The sequence below is a fragment of the Leptodactylus fuscus genome, chromosome 5 (genome assembly GCF_031893055.1).
Source record: "Leptodactylus fuscus isolate aLepFus1 chromosome 5, aLepFus1.hap2, whole genome shotgun sequence".
Taxonomy (NCBI): Eukaryota; Metazoa; Chordata; class Amphibia; order Anura; family Leptodactylidae; genus Leptodactylus; species Leptodactylus fuscus.
In genome coordinates, this window is record NC_134269.1 from 200069888 (window position 1) to 200086078 (window position 16191).

The 16191-nt window shown below is 39.4% G+C and overlaps 1 protein-coding gene across 1 annotated transcript in view; it reads right to left on the reverse strand.

Moving 5' to 3' along the window:
• Nucleotides 1–16191, reverse strand: part of LOC142203909 (follistatin-related protein 4-like) — a 578064-nt gene that overhangs the window by 143272 nt on the left and 418601 nt on the right. Inside the window, exon 5 of the mRNA XM_075275010.1 lies at nt 8730–8850. Coding sequence (XP_075131111.1) covers nt 8730–8850 — 121 coding nt within the window. The remainder of the gene's footprint in view (nt 1–8729; nt 8851–16191) is intronic.

The window sequence follows — 16191 nt, forward strand, 5'->3', positions numbered from 1 at the left end:
CATTTACATGCAGGGATTTTCAATAGGATGCAAATCACGCCCTGGGAAGATTGATCCCACACAGGCATAGGGGAAGCATCAACATGTCAGATTCACGTCTAATTACAAAGGAAGCAATTATTATTAATTGAAAATCTTCAATATGTTTCATTTAAACACATAGGGGGGAATTTATTAGGCCAGTCTTATTCAAGTTCCCAGCTGGTGTGAGATTCACCTGAATTATTAAGAGCCTCTGGCCACGGGAGGACCGCTCCCCAGAAATTAAATCTATGTCAGTCAGGTATTGGCATAGATTTCAAATAAGATAAGATAATTCTTTAATAGTCCCACCTTGGAGAAATTCAGTGTGTTACAGCAGCATGGATAATACAGTAATATATTCAAGAAAGAACACATTCAAGCTCATAGCAGATAGAAAAGATACTAGGAGTCATAGTAACTAAGAAGAAAAGAAAGACTCAGGATCATTTAGTTCTCTGTGAGGAGTGATCTTCGCTTAGCCTGATGTGACTGGGAACCAAAAATCTTTTGTTGCCCATAACAGGGCAGGAGATGCAATGGAAGTCAAGAAACCAAATCTCCTTCTGCTAATAACATAACTATGGTCCAGACAGAGACAGATTCGTGGAAGAAAGGTACAACATGTTTCTAGATGTGGAAGCTGTTCATGGTTGTTTGTCTGGGCCATTTGGAGCGTGTTTGACACTTTTTTCCTAACACCTCCTAACAGCTAAGGGGGCGTTCACACTTGTGCCCAGCGTCTTCTTTCAGACACAGGGATACCTAATGTGTATGTGTGTCACAGTCATTTTCTACTTTTATACGTATTTTAGGGAAAGAAGGGATTTAGAACTTTTATTTTATTTTTTTATAGCTTTTTTTTTTTCTCACTATTTTATGAGAGATTCTATACATTACTATTGTAGCTGGTCATAGACACCCCCCTCCCAAAAAAAAAATAAAAAAAAAAAATATTTTTTTTTTTTTTGCTTGACTCGAGTATAAGCCGAGGGGGGCTTTTTCAGCACATGAACTGTCCTGAAAAACTAGGCTTATACTCAAGTATATACGGTAATTAATTTAACAATTATATTATAATTTATTATAATTCATATTATTATATAAAGAATCAATACTATACAGAACATATTATTATATAAATTATATATATATATATTTATTATAATTAATATAAAAATATATTATAATTATATTGATCATTTATTATAATATAATTATTATAAATAAAGAAAAAGAATAGAGACATATAAATATATTACATTAATATATTTATATTAATATAATAATTATATTAATCATTTATTATAAGTAATATAATTATTCAAAAGAATAAAGAAAAAAACATGCAAAAATAAAAAAAATGGCATAAAATAAAGCCTGTTCTATCACAGAAATAGATGCAAAAATTATTTAAATCAACTAAAAAAACCGCATGTAATAGAAAAAAAAAGTGTCCCGTCCTGGACTGGAGAAAGTGGCAGAGTCTTGATGTGGTTAATATTCCAATGTCTTCCCCGAGTACAAAAAAAAATTACCAATGCAGGCGGATTATAATGATTGATATTGTAGACTACATATGGACAAATATTACTGGCTTACCAAAGCTATTACTTTAGTCTATGGCGTAAACGTTTTTAGGGAGTATGTGATAGCATTGCTTTGCTATGTGTAGTACATAATTGTAATAGCCCTAGTGATTGCAATTGCTAAGAATCCAGCATTATCATATACATGTAATTATGTGTAATTATTCTGCAGAATTGAAACATATAATTTGGTTTATTAATTTTGTTCAATTTAACTTTACTTTAGTATATCATTAAATGCAATGAATAAGAGTAAAATACAATCTCTGGAAATGTAATTGCTATGTTCTGTGCGCATTTTAATCAATATTGTGTCAGATGACTATTGTATCTATAGAGGTAGTGGAAGACCTGAATAACAGCCTTAGTAACAAGGATAATAACTAGACTATAACTATTAGAATAAGTGAGACAATAATAATGAAAATGATAGCAGATAGGATATATATCTAATATATATATTTCCTGAAATTATACTCCGAATTGTCTTTGCTGGGGAAAAAGGACACATGTCTGTCTCAACAAAACCAAGCAGTAGCAGATTGAGGTAAGCTGACACTGGGTCATATTTTATGGATATGCACTCTCTAAACATTAAATATCCCTAGCTAGCAGCTGGAGAGCTTCTCGCCAACTCGTAATCACAAAAACATCCAGAGAGAGATTTTCCCTTGAAGTCTCTCTTAAAGACCCCCCTCTCTAAATTGAGTAATTAGTCAACTAGCCAACATTTTCCTGTGGCTGAATGGACAATTGCGTAAAAGGCCACAGGAAAATGGCCACTGCACAAGCGCAGTTGGCGCTTTTGATTGAAGATGCGAAGAATAGGCGGTCTTGAGAAGAAGATGGGGGCGTCGCTGAAGAGTCTGTAGGCAGCACAGGGGATGCCCCCAGTGCTGTTTGAGCGCAGGGGGACCACACCCACTGCTGTCTAGAGACTCATTTGCATGCGGTCAAAATCGGGAATATCACTGGAACGGTAGCGCGGAGACTTCTAAAGGTAGGGGAAGAATACCTTATCTTAATGCTATTCTGACATGGTAGTCCAGAAAAAGGGAATCTCATGATAGAATTCCTTTAAATGGAGTCTATGAATCTGTTCACTGGATACTGTGTGTCCTGCAATTTGATACTACCAATGGATTGTAAAAAAAAAAAATCAATCATCCAAAACAGAATGCAACAGGACAAAAAATATGCAAAATGTTATCACCTGGTTCTCATTTTATTCACATAAAGGTGGGACTATTAAAGGATTATCTTTTCTATTTAGAGAAGACTTGGGCAATGTACGGCCACATCCAGCCCTCTGACTGGTTCTGTCCAGCTCGCATAGCTTGTGGGATAAAAGTAGATGCTAAATGGGAAATCCGCTAAAGGACTTGTGATGGCGTCATCACAGGTCCTTTAGCTCATTAGGATAGGCTAAGACTCGTTAGCGTATCCTAATGCGAGCCACACGGGACAGTGTGGTTGCTGTTACACAGAAAGAGCAAGCTGCCAGTGATGGAGACTGAAGAATGATAAGCAGAGAAGAGACAGCATGTGTGAGTAAGAGGAGGGAACTGGCGCAGAAGTAGGGGGCAGTTAAACTGAAGGCAGATGGAGGAGGGGCCTTAAACTAGGGGGCAGATGGAGAGGGACATTAAACTGGGGTAGCTGGAGTAGCCTATTAAATCGTGGGGGACATTTCTGCCTCTATTTGCCCCCGGTTTAATGTCCCCCTCCAACTACCCCCACTGTTTAATGTCCCCCTCCAGCTACCCCAGTTTAATGTCCCCTCTAGTTTCTGCTCATTTAAACTGGGGCACCAGGAGAGAGGCTTAATACTGTGGAACATTTTGAGGGAAACGTTACAATGTGGGGGTGTATAATGTTAGGGTGGCTGTAGGAGGTTTATACTTTGTGGGGACACATGGAAAAATGATTGAGAATGAGTGGACTCAACATAGAAGTGGGTGGAGCTAAATTTGCCTAGAACAGTTTCAATTTCTCATGTGGCCCCATAGGAAAATTAATTGCCCACCCCTGATTTTGAGGAAGGATAGCAGGGGAATGGTCAAATGCAGAGATGGAAGAAAAGATGTTCTAAAATTGTTATATCATAAAGGTTCGAGTTATTTACTAAAACAGATATGTCAGCTACTCATTAAGGAATTATTACATCTTCCTGCTGAGATCCAATTCCATTTCAATAGGAAGTTGAAGTTCAGAGCTAAAATATTCTCGACTATTCCGCCTCAGCGCTCACAATACACCGATCGCAAGCAATAAACTGCGGTATTATCATTTTGCCACAATCATCTGGAGAAACTTCAATAAAACGCCAAAAGGGAAAATACTCCCAAGTAAAATCCCAATAAAAGAGAAGAAAAAAAAGAAACAAATCACAAAACACTCGCAGTATCATAATAATTATCCCCCAAAATGTACTACGCTACAGGGACACTTGTTGCCCCTTTTTCAGAGGATGTATCTTTCATTTTGAAGTCTGAAGACAGGATTGCTCAAAGGAGACAGAAATCAATGGCGGTAAGCTAATAAATTATTTCCTGCTTTGTTCTGATAGCAGCAACTACATGAAAGAAGACCACATGCAGAGACATAAAATGGCCAAGGGCATGCCACGGTGCGTAAAATGTCAATAGCTAATACTTATATATTTATATATATACTTTTTTTTGTTCCAAATGATCTCCTTGTGTCAGCGATACTAAAGATTTTCTTAAAGTCAGTGTAGAACGCCTCTAGTTAAAATCTTTGATTATTACATTTAGGTGACTTTGCCCAAATGAAAATCAAGTTGCGCGTTTGTTCAAAGTACATAATATCCATTAAACAAAAGCCCCAGACGAAAAACAGTGATCGGTTTCTACCTTAGCAGATGTTCTTTACTTTGAATACAACACAATTATTCCCACCAAAGATTTTCAGCCCGGAGGTGAGATACTGTTCACTTGAATTATTTCTACGTTATGAATCTTGCAAGACGTATTTAATATATTTTGCAAAGTAATTAAATTTGCGTCCTGTTTTTAGACCCAAGCAGATTGTTCGACTTCCTATAAGGAAATTGTACCGAGGCTTGACAACTTTAATATTAAGGATAATTTTCTCGGTTATCTTTACATGATTTACAGTATATAATGTAAAAAAATTTTTGGGATAGATACAGTAACATCAGTTATATAATGCTAAAATTTTGGGGGGATTTACAGATACAGTAACATGAATTATACAGTATAATGCAAAAAATTTTTTGGATTATCCATTTTGGAAATTTGGATATTCAAATTTATAACATGCATACAACTTTCCTCAAAATAATTCTTCTTTTTGGTTTGAGAAACTAGAAAGGAAAATTCTATTTGTTCTGGGTTTTTTTTTTTTTTACTATTATTTTGTAACTAGTTATTTTTCATTTAAAATAATCTTTTAATAGTCCCCCCATGGGGAAATTCAGTGTGTTACAGCAGCATGGATAATACAGTAATGTATTACAAGAAAGAACACATACAAGCTCATAGATGATAGAAAAGATACTAGGAGTCATAGCAAGTAAGAAGAAAAAAAGACTCATTTAGTTCTCTGTGCGGAGTGATCTTCACTTAGCCTGATATTGATTATACAGCCTGACCCCGGTTGGGAGGAAGGACCTCTGATAACGCTCCTTCTCACACTTGGGGTAGTTGGTCACAGATAGAAAAGATACTAGGAGCCATAGCAACTAAGAAGAAAAGAAAAACTTCAGGATCATTTAGTTCTCTGTGCAGAGTGATCTTCGCTTAGCCTGATGTTGATTATACAGCCTGACCACGGTTGGTAGTCTTGGGGTAGTCAGTCACTGACCGTACTACCAAATGCTGTCATGGTCTCATTCATAGGATGGGACTTGCTTTCCAGGATGGAGCCCACCAGGGTTCAGGGTTATGTTATAAAACATAACTGGGATTGGCCATATTGGAGAGACACACTTCCTTCTTGTATTCTCTGTATATGGAAGTTGGGAAGATGCTATGCCAAACCTGGATGCCAAAACTGCACCCTACACTTCACATACTATATATGTGAAGGATGTACAGTATTTTTGTCGATAAATGTACACACTATGGCACAAACAAACTGGAGGTTGATGAATATAATAAGTTGAGGAGTGCTTAAAGGGGCGAACTTAGATATTGTGGGATCCCATGGTAAATATCAGAATTGGGTTCCCCCCAAAAATAGCAGTCCAGACGGCCAAGGTTGCAGAAATAATGTACTTTCTCTTGTTATTATTATATAAATAAGTAAAAGAAAAAACGTCCACAACAATTGTGAGGAGCTCAGCCTCAAACAAGAGCATTATTCATTTCTCTGTGTCAAACAAATATGCCTGAAGTGCTGACCCGTAAACTAGGGTGTTGCTGCTTACATCTTTGGAACACTCATTGTTCCATAGAACTCATTTGCATATTGAAAAAAACAGCAACATCTAAGACCTGGTTCACATCTGCATTCAGTAATCCACACGGGGACCCCCCGAACGGACTACCAAATGCATTGTTAAGTGGTGAGCTTATGAAAGAACACAGATCCCATAGACTAGATTGGGGTCCGTGTGCTTTCCGTGTGGTGTCTACACAGAACATGTGGACAGACCAGTACTTCACGATCTACTTTTAAGTACAGAGACCGTGCGGAAAGAAGACGGACCCCATTCTAGTCTATGAGGTCCATGTGCTTTCACTGCTCACCGTTGGCCAATGCGTTCGGTATTCCATTCCCCATGTGGACTCCCCAAATGGATTACCGAACGCAGATGTAAACCAGGCCTTAGCATCAGAGGCACCAATTCATATAATTTAATTCAGGTGACCCTACCTATCTGTAGGGCCAGGTTGATATGAGGGTTCTCCTAATGGAATTATTAAAATAATTCACAATTAAAATAAAAATTTATTTTATGATCTAATAAAGAAATGTAATTAATTCATTAAAATTATTATTTTTTATGAAATAGTATTTTTAATCTTATTATATATAAAACTATACACACATTAAAAGTGATATATTTTATGTAGAAATAGACTAGTTCTGTTGTAGGTGAAGGCTATAAATATATAGTGAGTTACTATGTGTATCCTATTGGTTCTGAATTATGTATAGCATAAATTTTGTTGCCCAGAAATACTAGTGCTGGACAACAAACTTCAAATACTGGACTGCAAGCAATGTTTGCCGAGCAAAGTGAGGTCTGCGATTTCTCAGACATACAAATGAAATGCTAAGTGAATAATTTAACACAAAAATATAGTCCAGCAAAAGGAAATATAAGTCTGCATGTCTGCTATTGTTCGCTTAGAAAAGAATATTCTCATTGTTAGACAGTATAGACTTTAATTCAAGGGGTCCTGTAAAAATATTGCATTAACCCTTTACAAGTTATAGTCATATTTTACATATTCAGTCCTTTTTTTATACTGTCTGAAAAGTAGTCGGATATTGTGAGTAATAAACAAGTTCCCTACGTGTTCCCAGACAAATTCAGGATATAAAGGACCTGGAGATGAACCAAACTGTATATAACATACTATAGAATCTTCATAGCTTCTAGGTTGGAAAAAACCCATGTCCACCAAGCTTAGGGAGAACATACAAACTCCTTGGCGATGTTGTCCTTGGCAGGATTCGAACTCAGGACTCCAGCACTGCTAACCACTGAGCCACTGTGTGCTAATCACATGACCATGGACCATAAATCACATGACCATGGTCAGACTTTTATCCTCTAGAAGTAACAGAATGAATGACAGCAAGCCGAAATCTAGAAAACCGTGAGGAATTGATACAGAAAATATATTGGAAAATTGTATATATTTTTATTGTACATTTGTTTGTCAATATTGGTCTGAAAGTGGCCAACCCCTTTAAGGATGTACGATAATTTGGACATTAAGAGTCGGAATTTTTCCATCTCCATATTCTAAAAATCGTAAAATTTCAAATTTACACATCTATTCGTGACCTGCCTCCTGGCTTCCATGGTTAACGCCTTGGCACCACCCAATCTCTTTGCAGAGAGCAGGTGAAAGAAGCAGTTCCTTCCCCTAACAACCCAAATAGTGTGATCAATATTGATCACGGCTAGAGATGAGCAAATTTTTCAAAAATTCGATTCGGCCACTTTTGCTGAATTTTCAGAAATGATTCGATTTGAATTAATTTGCGGCGAATCATATAAAAAAAACAGCTATTTCCTGGCTGTAGAGATCCTGTATAGTGGCAGAGAACACTGTAACACACATAGGGAGTCTGTTGTGGTAGTGAAACAATACTGTGAGTGGGTATCTATTGCAAACCTGCAATGAGCAGTAGGATACTGGTGGTGCAGCAAGGTGTAGTAGGATTGTTCCTATTACCCAGGCAGCAAACACCCCAAATGAACCCTGTTCTGCTTCAATACTCAATAAATTTGTCCCTATCCATTCCCTACACTTCTAATATTCTTTCCCTGAACTTCGATTGAGCAAAATATCAGTTTTCAAGTCTTTTCTACCACTGTCCCCAGCGCCTACTGATGTCTCTCCCTTCCTGAATCCAAGATGGCGGAGATAAACTGTGCTTGGTTGTATGGCCATCCGTCTTATACCACAAACCTTTCAATGAGAATTTGACTATCCCAGACACTTGGAATATTAACAAATGAAAGTTGTTCAATGCTAATGAAGCGCTGAAAACAGGAAACGATGGTCACCTTGTGGTTGTGTTAGTATTACATGCTAACAATACAAAAATTTCCCACTGGTCTGCCAGTCTAGTTCGTACACAACAGATTATGGCAGACAGATGGAAGAAAAAAAAACAACACAACAGATTTTGGTTCTGACCAACTTTAGTTGATGGTTGGCTGTATGGGATGAAATGTCACAGATTTACGTACAAACAACCAACAGCGGACAGTCCAAAATTTGACACTTCAGCAGTCTGAAATCTAATGTTTATGGGTAGCTTAAGCCTAGATAACATACATGAATTGTTATCCACAATGATACCGACACAATACCGAAATTTTTAGTATTTCACAGTGATTTAAAGAATTAGCAACTACATTATGTAATCGCCATCTAATGGACTTACGAAATGCAGTGTAGAGTTCTGGAAGCGTCAAATAACCATCCATATTGTAGTCATCAAATCGAAGCAGATCTCCGACGCTGCAATCCAAAAAATGTTCATCTAGTTCTTCCTTCTTTGTGTACTAGAGGGGGTATAGAAAATAATATTAGTAAAACAATGTATACAAATAAGGGTTAAAATATAGTGTGAGGGGCAGTTCACACTTGTGCCCGGTGTCCAGTTTGTGCATTCCGTCGGGTTTCCGTCTTCGGCCCTGGCAATACTGGACAGGGGACGCAAACCTGGAGGACAGTTTTAAAACCCATTCAGCCGCTGGGAAAGTTTTTTTTTTTTTTAGACGGACACAAAGTCTTGCATGTCTGATTTTGTGTCCAGCTAAAAAAAAAAAGTTTCCCAGTGGACAGGCCGCAGGTAGGGTTGAGCGATCGTGTTCGGAAAAGATTGGATTCTGATCAGCGATCGAGAAAATTTCACGATCGTGATCGGAATTCCGAACACGATCTTTTTAGGTGGGATCGAAATCAGTGATTATTTCCCACAATGCTTTGCTACTGGCCACTCTGCTGCGGTTCTATAGGAATGAATGGAAGCAGCCGGCACACAGCCTTAACCCCCTGTGCGCCGGGTGCGTCAATTCATTCTAATGGGAGACTAGCTAACATCTCTAGAAGCTACTTACCTGCAGAGATGGCTGGTCCGGTGCCCGGTGTTCTCGTTCTTCTTCACCTTGCTGCCCCCGCCACCCAGGTTAGTGTTAAATAGCTAGGAAGGCGGGGCTTGTGACTTAGGAGAGTGTGGGCGGGTACAGGGCGGGGAGACGTGACGTCTCCCCTCCCAGTACCCGCCCACACTCTCCTAACCCGCCCACACTATCCTAACCTGGGAGGCAGGGGCAGCGAGGCGAAGAAGAAGGAGAACACCGGGCACCGGACCAGCCATCTCTGCAGGTAAGTGGACACCAGGGGGGACTAAGTAGCCAGAGGATTAAAAAAAATCCTCTGGCTACTTAGTAATTAAAAAAAAAAAATCACTACACAGTGTGGATTCTAACAATTAAAGCATTCAATTGTTAGATTCCATGCTGTATAGTGAATAGGATTGTTTTTAAAATCCGATCTCCGATTAGTAAAAAAAATCCCATTGACTTGCATTGGGATCAGAATTGGGATCGAGATCGGGTTCGAATGAAAAATGATCGGAAATTGGATTTCAAAATCGATCCTGAAAAGTCAAGATCAGTTCAACCCTAGCCACAGGCGGACATGGGCGGTCACCTTTACAAACCCATTCATGTGAATGGGTTTTAAAACAAACCGCCGGGTTTCTGTCCTCTGTTCAGTTTTGCTGGGGCTGAAGATAGAAACCCGACAGAATGGATAAACCGGACACCAGGCGCAAGTGTGAACACACCTATAAGTATTCTGTGAAAAAAAGGCAATAGAAATGAGCAAAGATTGCGGACAACACCAAAAGGCATCTTTTTTTTTTATGAAATGAGTTTTCCCAAACACATAAATGTGTTTAGATTTGTAGATAGACAAGTTGAACATTTTTACAAATAGAAATGATTACAAATTTCGCAGATTTTCTTTATCATAGTCACAGTCTACAGTTTTGATAGGTTGCCACTGGATACAACCATGAATGCAGGAACTTTTGGTGATGTGGCACTTGACGGAAACCCAACCATGTTATCAGTATTGTGGTTGGGTTTCTGACAAGTACCAGACCATAGGTTTCCAATGGTCTTTTTCGATTGGGTAATCCATTTGGTGGAATCTGAATGGGGACCCCCCCGAATGGACTACCAAACACATTTTCAAGTGGTGTGCAGTGAAAGTACATGGATCCCCAAATACTATAATGGGGTCCGTGTGCTTGCCACGAGATATCTGCATGGAACAAGAAAGTAGCTCACAATCAACTTTTCTGTCCGCATAACTTGTGCGGAGATCTCGAGGCAAGCACACAGATCCCATTATAGTCTATGGGGCCCATGTGCTTTCACTGCACACTGCTTGCAAGCGTGTTCGGCATTCTGTTCAGGGGGTCCCCATGCAGACTCCCCGAATGCATTACTAAACGATGATGTGAACCAAGGGTAAGGCTAAGGTTCACATCTGTGTTCAGGTTTCCATTCAAGGAGTCCACGAATGGAAACCTAATCCACATAAAAAGCTGTTACCTGAAGAAACCCGTGGAGTCTGTGTGGTTTTCACATGAAAAATGTGGAGAAAAAAAAAAGTGGTTATCTTAGGAAACCCAGGGACTATAGACTATAATGGGGTCCATGTGGTTTTCGCACTTAAAATGTGGAGAGAAAAGTGCTGTTTCTCTCCACAATTTTTCATGCAGAGAGGGGAATGGAATCTCCGAACGCAGATGTGGACCGAGTCTAATATGGTAAGAGAGAAAATCTCTAAAATTGTGCAAAATATATAATTTATTTATTTATATTTGTAAAAATGTATATTTTTTTTAATTACGTACAGATTTGAATATGGTTATGATCATGGGCAACACCTTTACGTCTAGCCATTGATACAAAGAATGTTGATTTTTTTTTATATATACCGTATATACTCGAGTATAAGCCAACCCGAATATAAGCCGAGGCCCCTAATTTTACCACAAACAACTGGGTAAACTTATTGACTCGAGTATAAGCCGAGGGGGGAAATGCAGCAGCTACTGGAAAATTTCAAAACTTAAAATGGTCAGAGTTTTTGGGTGCAGTAGATGCTGGGGAAGGGGAGGGGGTGTTTTGGTTGTCTGTCTGCCCCTTCCCTGAGCTTGAGGACTGTTTGATCTTCCCCAACTTGGAATTCAGCCTGGCTGAATATAGGGGATCTGCAGTCCTCCTATTAACCCCTTCCCAAAGGAACAGGAGCACTGCAGATCACCTATATTCAGTAGACCTGGCACTGTCAGACACAGGGATACCTAATGTGTATGTATTTCACAGTAATTTTCTACTTTTGTATGTATTCTAGGGAAAAGGGGGGATTTAGAACTTTTATTTTTTAATTTTTTCTAAAGCTTCTTTTTTTTTTTTTTTTTGCACTATTTTATGGGAGACTCTATACATTGATATTGTGGCTTGTCATAGTCAATTTTTTTTTAATTTTTTTTGCTGACTCGAGTATAAGCTGAGGGTTTTTTTTTCAGCACAAAAACTGGGCTAAAAAATTCGGCTTATACTCGAGTATATACGGTACTTACTATATGGTTAATTTTTAGATCACATCGAAATAATTTTGTAAATAAAAAAAGAACATTAAAACTGAAACTTCAAAACCTGTTAAAACATTTTCAGAGGTATGAGAACTAAGCGCTGATATTCCTTTAGAAACGAAGCTGTTGTGTTCTTAGCGCAAGTAGAGGTTTGTGAGTTAAAGGTCTACCTTACTCTGTAATCCATAGGGCTATCAGGATGTATCCAGAGTCACCGGGGCTGTAAAACATTGTTTTGTAAAAGTCTCACTGGAATAAAATGCTATTCAGTTGAAAGTGTTTCTCGGCAGAAACAGATAGGTGCATGTCATGAAACCTTTATCAAGATATAAAACTAGAAACAGCATGTTAAACACAAGAATGGATGTAGAAAAGTGGCAATTATCCTTGTATTCACTCCCATGTCGCAACGCTTCACTCTAAACATTCTGCCAGGATCAGAACACCATTGATATTTCTCGAATACTTGATTTTAAAGCTAAATATATATTCACTCGGTTATACTCATCTCTGTACGAGCAACTGTAAAGACTCCTATGGCGAGGGAGGACCGCAGTAGCGACAGTGGGACGCTAAACTCTGCTGGACAGTTACAAGAATATTCCAGCCTGGAATCTCATTTTCATACTGAAGCAGATGTGAGCCAAGGAAAGCCAATTAAAGTGGAGTTTTCTTGGAGACTAAAAGACCTAGAGAAAACCCATACTGTTCCTTGAAACGGAATACAAAAGGTAGTTATAGTTTCGACTATATAGACAATACATTTTCAGGTAAAGGTTTTAGCCAGAGGCACACAGATGTGTTCTCCTTAGGGTATGTTCTTCCGCGTGTGAACATAACCGCAATGGAATACCGATGCGGTGAACCGGTTCCACTTCGGATTAGGCCCAAATGACTGGACCTAATCGGGAAGGAGTCGCGCTCCACGGATGCTGCAGCTGAGTCAGCAAGATAGGACACGTTGCTTCTTTTTTCCACTACTAGCTAGCGGAAAAAAGATGTGAGCGGCTCCCATTGAAGTGGGAGCCATTTTTGGCAGTGGATTTTGAGGTGGATTGCACATCAAAATTCACTGCCAAAACACTGTGTCAACTAGCCCTAAACCTAGACAAGTCAAGATATTTATATCATAAGTAAGTTACTTTTTCTAAACACAACATAGTTTTATGACAAATGATCACAAAGTGATACGCTGACTATCCTAGTGTATTTGTGTCTAGGCGTGACCACCCAGTAAGGATGGTTTCAGGAATTGGTTTCAGGACCAAATGGAATCTTTAAAGGGGTTGCCTGGGATAAACTAAAACTTTACCCCTAACCTTAAGTTATTATGAGCGGTATGATTCAGTCATTCAGGTCCTCACATTAAATCTAGTAAGTAGCAGGAAGATGTCTTAGCCCTATTACCTACTGAGTCCTTGAACGGAACTGGTTGCACATACAGATGTAACCAAATGATGCACTTATATTGAAAAAAAAAAAAGGATACATCTCTATCAGGTAATATAATTACAAAACGCATCATAAATAGAGATGAGCGAGTAGGACTTGATCGAGTAGGTATTCGATCGAATACTACGGTATTCAAAATACTCGTACTTGATCGAGTACCACTCGCTGTTCGAATGTAAAAGTTCGATGCAGAACCAGCATTGATTGGCCGAATGCTATACAGTCAGCCAATCAACGCTGGTTCTTCTCCTACCTTTAGAAGTCTTCTCCGTGCAGCTTCCCCGCGGCGTCTTCCAGCTTTTCATTCACTCTGCCAGGCATCGGGCCTGGGCAGAGCCGACTGCACATGTCTGCTTGTAGTGCGGGCATGCGCAGTTGGCTCTGCCCAGGCCCGATGCCTGGCAGAGTGAATTCAGAGCCGGAAGACGCCGCGGGGACGCTGCATGGAGAAGACTTCTCGGAGGATCCAGCCCGACCCTCACTCGGGGACTTGGTAAGTATAATTTGATCGAACGTTGCCTACCCCTGAAATGAGCATTTTCCCCCCATAGACTATAATAGGGTTCGATATTCGATTCGAGTAGTCGAATATTGAGGGGCTACTCAAAACGAATATCAAACCTCGGACATTTTACTGTTCGCTCATCTCTAGTCATAAATAGAGATGAGTACTATTTGAAACAGCCGTTTCAAATAGCACGCACCCATAGGAATGAATGGAAGCGGCTGGCACGCCGACTTTGCTGGCGGCCGGCCGCTTAACCCCCTGCGTGCCGGCTGCATCCATTCATTCCTATGGGTGTGTGCTATTCGAAACGGGAGTTTCAAATAGTACTCGCTCATCTCTAGTCATAAATTGGAGACTGAGAACAGCCCAGTAAAAGGTGCTATCTGGTAGGTATGCCACAAACATACTAATAATAGAAGAGAGAACTACAAACTTCAAAAAGACCCCCAACTCTATTCTAACGTCTCCATATAATAACATGCAACCGACTTGTATTATAATAAAGTAACAAGGCTAGGCAACAAGTAGGCAAATAAGAAGCATGGAGACCATAGTAATGCACTACACCCCGATGTTTTGTTCAAGGCTTCATCTGGGGAATATTATGTGAGGGGCAATTGGACGTTCCATTACAGTAACAAAGTCTTTGAGTAACTCAGCATGGCAATTTTAGCCGCAGAAACATGGGGAATAATAAGGGGAAAAAACACACAAAAATGCATAAAAAATGCAATGTTAAAAAATGGCAAATGTTACCATTGTACATAACTGCTTAAGTTTCCAATTATTTATCTGTGTACAGTAATATTATATGTATTTTATAGCAATAGCTAATGAACATCTGGTTAGACAAAGTCTGTTCAGCGCAAACTTATGTTCCTTAAACCCTTCATTTGTAAGCTAGACATTTGTCAATTATCCGGCACCTTCTTATGTTCACATTATTTTTATTATTTCCAGTTTTTTCTGTCATTGGGTAATTCATATTGATATTTGCTTATTTTAACTATTGTTTGAAATCCTTGGTTAGATGTTGTGTATGGAAAAGCCTGATCGCTTCTCGCTGTGCATTCGCAAAATGTGAAAATGTAATTCCATGAATACTCTGAGGCACAGCTGGGGACCTTGCACTATGTCACATTTTGTGAATTAAGTCTGTTTCCTTGGTGCCAGCACAGGAATTTTCAGTGAAAGATCTGACATATTTGCTACCATTCTCCCTAACACGTCTCCTAACACAAACATTGCATGACTGGAATCAATTATTTTGTTAAAAATCAGCAAAATTAAAAATAAAAGTCTTAACTTTAAAATATGTGATCGATGTGCAAATATATTCATTTTCATCCTTCACAAACAATAAGTACATAAGAGACGTTCTTAAAGTCAGGGCTAAAACTTATTATTATTATCACTAGAGATGAGTGAACAGTAAAATGTTCGAGGTTCGATATTCGTTTCGAGTAGCCCCTCAATATTCGACTACTCGAATCGAATATCGAACTCTATTATAGTCTATGGGGGGAAAATGCTCATTTCAGGGGTAGGCAACATTCGATCAAATTATACTTACCAAGTCCACGAGTGAGGGTTGGGCTGGATCCTCTGAGCAGTTTTCTCCTTGCAACGTCCCCGCGGCATCTTCCGGCTCTGAATTCACTCTGCCAGACATTGGGCCTGGGGAGAGCCAACTGTGCATGCCCGCACTACAAGCGGACATGCGAAGTCGGCTCTGCCCAGGCCCGATGCCTGGCAGAGTGAACGAAGAGCCGGAAGACGCCGCGGGGAAGCTGCCCGGAGAAGACTTCTAAAGGTAGGAGAAGAACCAGCGTTGATTGGCCGACTGTATAGCATTCGGCCAATCAATGCTGGTTCTGCATCGAACTTTTACATTCGAATAGCGAGTGGTACTCGATCGAGTACGAGTATTTCGAATACCGTAGTATTCGATCGAATACCTACTCGATCGAGTACTACTTGCTCATCTCTAATTATCACTCAATTTTCTATTACTCTCTTCTGCTGGTTTGCTGGTTCCATATTCCTACCAGCACCAACCCAGACATCTTGGAGGCTCCCGCGGGATGCTGAGACATGGTGAGTTAACATGGCAAATATTACCGAGAACTGGAGACTGGCCCTGTCCCAAACACCTTTTGTGTCTCCAATCCCTATCATCTGCTTGGCTACTGTGGATTTCTACACTTGGGGTAGGATAGAATATACAGTGGGAAAAAAAAGTATTTAGTCAGCCACCAATTGTGCAAG